This window comes from Mesitornis unicolor, unplaced genomic scaffold, assembly GCF_000695765.1.
Source record: "Mesitornis unicolor isolate BGI_N332 unplaced genomic scaffold, ASM69576v1 scaffold40593, whole genome shotgun sequence".
Taxonomy (NCBI): domain Eukaryota; kingdom Metazoa; phylum Chordata; class Aves; order Mesitornithiformes; family Mesitornithidae; genus Mesitornis; species Mesitornis unicolor.
Genome location: NW_010173433.1, coordinates 59144 through 64491, shown reverse-complemented (window position 1 = coordinate 64491; position 5348 = coordinate 59144). Strand labels below are relative to the sequence as shown.

At 37.4% G+C, this 5348-nt stretch overlaps 1 protein-coding gene across 1 annotated transcript in view; it reads left to right on the top strand.

The window, feature by feature from the left end:
* The first annotated feature begins 1000 nt into the window (after positions 1-1000).
* The window catches only part of LOC104537751 (glutamate receptor 4-like), a 58826-nt gene continuing 54478 nt past the window's right edge, over positions 1001-5348 (top strand). Inside the window, exons 1-2 of the mRNA XM_010180728.1 lie at positions 1001-1036; positions 1277-1387. Coding sequence (XP_010179030.1) covers positions 1001-1036; positions 1277-1387 — 147 coding nt within the window. The remainder of the gene's footprint in view (positions 1037-1276; positions 1388-5348) is intronic.

Sequence of the window (5348 nt, the reverse complement as noted above, 5' to 3'; positions counted from 1 at the left end):
TTCTGTGATTCTGTGATTCTGTGATTCACAGCCTGCCTTCATCCTATCTGGTCTTACAGCAAGCACTGCATCCCTGGACCCTCACAGGAAAGGATGCTGACTCATGTCTTGTGCCCAGCAACATCACTACCAGTGCACAGGGCACAGCTGTAGGCTGTTCTGAGTATCAGAGGTGTGCACTGCAGAGAGCGATGGCTGTGCACAAGGGAAGGTTTCTGATTGCCAGCATACCACGGTTTTTGTTTTGTTTTGTTTTGTTTCTCTCCATGGGAATACAAGAACGAGTGATTCAAACCTGGCTCTAGTGTAGTTCATTGACAGCAATGAACAAAGGCAGCTATCTCGCCCTAAGGCTTCTCTGTGAAGGACTGTGGCAGTCTATAATGGAGCCAGGGAGAGGAAAACGTGATTTCTTTCACCTCACTGTAGGCACTTACCAGAGATACTTTTAGAGTGAAGTCACTCTTACTATGCTTTAGAGCCAGTGGGGAAAGCAAGCACTTTTCCAGGAGAGATGCTTGTCTTGCCTGAGCTGAGTCACCGTCTGCTGGTGCCGATCTGTCCAGTGAGTGTAAAGAAACCTATAACAACAGGGCTTATAACAACATCTAATGTAGGTACTAAAGGTCAGTGCCAGCAGTTAAGTGGAACAAGCCTGGTGTAAATCCCTGAGTTGGAGTCTCCTGGGAGGCCCTCGATGGAGCAAGGAACTGAGATCAGCCATTGAATTGCAAAGCTGTGATTCTGGTGTCTTTCACTCCTCTGCCTAAGACTAGAAGATCTGGAGGATTCGTGAATAATTTTCTTGTGGAGACCAAAAATTCTTATAACTCATTTATGCCCCAGGAAGGCTTCAAAAATCGAAAATGGAATTTAACTTGTGTCTCTGGTTGAAGTAAGTAGCTTAGATCATTCAGGAACAGCTGAGTGGCAGCAATACCAGGTCTCCGTGCAGCAGTGGTGCAAGACGGTATACCCAAAGTGTTAGATATGTACCACCATGCGCCTGTCTATGAGTGTAACAACACTTTATCTGGTACAAAAATATCTTAAAATCACTGTGTTCTTATAATCATTTATATTTGTAATTATATGGAACTTACATTTTATTTTATATAAAAATATTAATAATTGTATAGATGGAATAATTGTAATACCAACTAATTAATTGCAACATATGTAATTATATATAATTTACATTTTTAATTATATGAAATGTAGACTTCTACTGTAAATCATTATTTCTACTGTAAACTATATACGTTTTCTTTTGCAGGTTGGTTACTGGAATGACATGGATAAATTAGTTTTGATTCAGCATGAACCTACACTTGGAAATGACACTTCAGCCATTGAGAATAGAACAGTAGTTGTCACTACAATTTTGGTAAGGTGTTTCTTTTTTTTTTAATGCTTATACCAGTCTGTGACACAATCTCCTTTCTAGTTATGGTCTAATTTAGTCTGCCAGTTCCTAGGTTAGTGGGAGGGTGAGAGCTGTATATCTTAATTATCTTGACCTTCATGTCTGTACAGAGCTTTTTTTGTACGCATTTAATATAATGATTCATGTGAAATCAGGTTTTTAAAATTAAATTGAGGTAATATTTTTTCCATATTCAGTCTTTTCCATTTTTTAATAAGTATCAGAAATAGAAGTGAATTATTTCAACCTCTAATTGATAAATCTTGACTCAAAAGAAACTGGAACAAAAGAAAAGCCAAAACATGTAACTGAAAGAATTTTACAGAGGATATAAAATATCTGTTATGCCAGTGTCCCTTTTTATTGATATATTTTAAATTAAAAATTGACATTAGCAAAAGCCAGGGTTCTAAGTAGTATAGTGCAATCAGCCAATTGGAACTGGATTATCTACTTTTAATAGTAAATGGAAACATGAATTTAGTAGATGCATTTTGAACATATTTCTTAATATGTTTACTCAGCATTTCAGTAAAATTTCCATTTTAATAAAATCTAAATAGATTTGGGTGTTGATTTTCCAGTGTTATTGGTGTTTTTAAAGAGCAGTTGCTAAGGAGAATGCAGTTGCTTCATTCAATTACATTTTTAATACATAGTTTTTCTAAACCATTGTTTCTTACAAATCTGTATTTTGAACAAAATATTTAATATTTTTCTCTCAGGCATGCCCTTTTAAGTTGTTGTTTGTCAAAGCCAAGTGGCAAAGGGTGACCTTTACTTGACCGCTTTTACGATTTTACATCTCAGTTCACTGCCCTTTTCACCTGCTTCATTTAGACAAGACATTTTAACCCTTTAGAATAAACTGTGTCTCAAATGAGAAGGAATATTCCGTATGTGCTGTTAAGCAATAAGGTTTCTAATTTAATACAGAGTTGAAAATAATCCAAAAGATAGTGTCAAAACATTTCTTATTCAAAAATGCAGTTAGTTACCAGATTCCAGCAATGTGTATCAGCATTTATACATTAAGTATGTCTTAACAAATCTCCTGTTGAAGATTATAATTCCAGGATGCAAACCAACCAAACTACAATGCAGGAATTCAGAATGTGACTCCTAACCAAATTGTGTAAATTTTTATTTTATTTTATTTTATTTTATTTTATTTTATTTTATTTGCATGGGACATTTAAAATATATGTATCTTTTTCCTAAAAAAAAAAAAAAAAAGACGTGGTGATGGAAAAAAAATGTACTTCAGTACAGTCCTCCTCTTTTCAGCCTCTGATGAAGAATCCTATTTTAAGAAATTGATCAAGGAAGAAAAGAGTCCCAAGATGCTGCGAACATTCCTAACTAAGGCTCAAGTATTAACCACCAGTCTAGTAGCATTGAGCTAATTTTTCCATATGGATTACTGTTCCTCTGACTGGATGACCAGGCACTGAACCACCAAGAAAAGTTCTGTGACTAATCTGAAATGTCTAGAACAGATGACGTTAACCTTCAACTTTGCCAAGCTGAGAAGAGAACGATGTGAATAACAAGCTTTCAGTCGAAATTTTCCTCTCATACCAATCCTGATATCTTTGACTGAAGCTACCATACATGAATACTGTAATTTCCATAAATAGCTCCAAGCTTAGGAGAAGAGAGTAAAAAATAATAATGAAAAGTAATATAAAACGTTCTTGTTTGCCAGAAAGAAAAAAAGGGAAAACAAGAAAGCTTTTAAAATGTGTTATCTTGCCTGTCCTGTTTGCATTGAAGCATTTTGATGTGCATAATAAATGTTATCTTCAAAAGAACTTTTCCAGTCCCTGTACTGAAAGGACTGGTGGGATCATTTTCAAAACCAAAAAGCTGAATTAAGATTCCGAAGCATGCCCTATGTTTATGCAGCATGTCATTTTGAGATAAATGCAATTATTTGAAAGCGGCACTTCTTGACCAAAAGTGTTTCCTTTCAAAGTTTTGAAATCACAGTGCAAGAGAAATATATCAGAATTTGGTTTGAAGAAGAATATATGGTGAATTCTGCCTTATCATGCCCATCTCTCATTGTCTCCACTGGGAGCTGCACACATGATTGCTGAAGGCAGATTAGAACCATGATTCTTAATACTGGCCTGCCAGGGCAATGTATGTAGAATCTATGAGCATATGACCTCACACACAAAGAAAACATACTCAACTAGAATAAGAATTGTGTTATTTTGCCCTTCTCTGTATTATAGTCATGTTGCAAATGCCAGCCAGAGACTTTTTCACCTCTTCATTGCCCTCTTTGGTTGCAGGCATCTTTTCCAACATTAAACTAAAAAGCTTTTGCAACTGGTGCTCTCAGGCTTTTCAGTCTTCTGAGACAGGTGTCATGGCAGCATAAGAAAAGTTTACAAGTTTTCAGCATGGCTCGCTTTAATTTTTGCCTGCAGCCAAATAGCACAAGTTGATTTGCCCGCTCTTTCTTCAGTTTTTATGTGTCTATGCTTACTTTGCTGTAACGTGACTGTATTGGCTTTATGGCTGTTGCATAGAAGGTGCGTTATAGCGAATTAGCTCTGCACTCAAAGAACTTAGTAGTGTTTTCTACTTGGCAAAATGTTATGTTCATCTGTAACATAGTGAGAGCACACAGAGTTTACTTTAGTTTAGTACATAGGCGCTCAACCTATCTCTGCTTAGGCATGTGGTGAAGGAGCAGCCCAGAGAGAGGTGGCAGCAGGTGCAGCTGTTGCGGTTTGCTCTACCAAGCTGCTGTGCAGCCCTGATTTTTGTAGTTCCTGGGAGAGCCCTCTGTCCTGCACCTCATGGGATGCACAGCCTCCTGCACATCTGGCCCTTTGGAAAGGACAGATTTGCTACCTGTGTGCAGAAGCATTCCCTCCAGGGTAGGCTTGGGACCTTCAGATGCCCAGTAGGCTCATTCTATGACTGGAGAAGGGACACTTTGTGCAACCCTCCTCTAATGCTAAGGTAAATTGGGTGACTTATCGAGTCAGGAAGAATGATCATCTCTAATTTAGCAAGGTGAGAAATACAGTGACAGGTTGTTGAGGTAGAATATAGGAGAGTAGGCTGGGAAGCCTACTCCAAATTCACTAATCCATTTCATGATAAAGGCAATTCTGCATCTACTCTGAGATTGCTAAACTTAAAAATCACAAAAATCCTTCAGAACCAAATCTCGATGTATATGAGCCGCATCTGCATTGTGGCTTTCAGCTCAATATTTTAGTGAGATAGCCTTTGTATTGACAGATTAAACTTCAAGGACAGGATCCAGTTCACAACTGAGTCACCTAAATGTAGATGACTTTACAAATGGTATTGATTCAGTTGTTGACTTATAAGCACTCAGTGACATTTAATGCTCTAGAATATTTTGCCGACTCCCTATTGCTTACACTGGCAGGATGACACTTGCTTGTTTTACACCGTATATGACCACTCAATCTGAATGACTCAGCTAGTGTATGTTGTTATTTCAGGCACGTGGGATAAGTTGCGCCCCAAGTACATAAGTTTTCATACAAGTCCTTAAAGATTTAGAAATTGATTCAGTAGCCCACAGGTGGATGCCTAACACTGAGGTATCAGACCTATCCTTAAAGGGGCAGCACGAAGGACCTGCAGAACGGCACTTGGAGGTCAAACATGTTTCCTTAGGGTGTCTCAAATGACACATAACCTTCATTAAGTGACTGAAACACCCTCATTGTTTTGACTGATACACTCTTAATGGAGTCTTACCTCAAAAATTCTAACTGTAACATTTTTTTCCTCATAATAGAAAATACTTTTTCATTAGGAATTTTATTAATTAAATTCTTTAGTAGACTGGAGAAAAAATTAAAGTTTGTTGCATGACAATAGTATAGACTTCAAACCGAATCCTGGACACTTTATTCAGAAA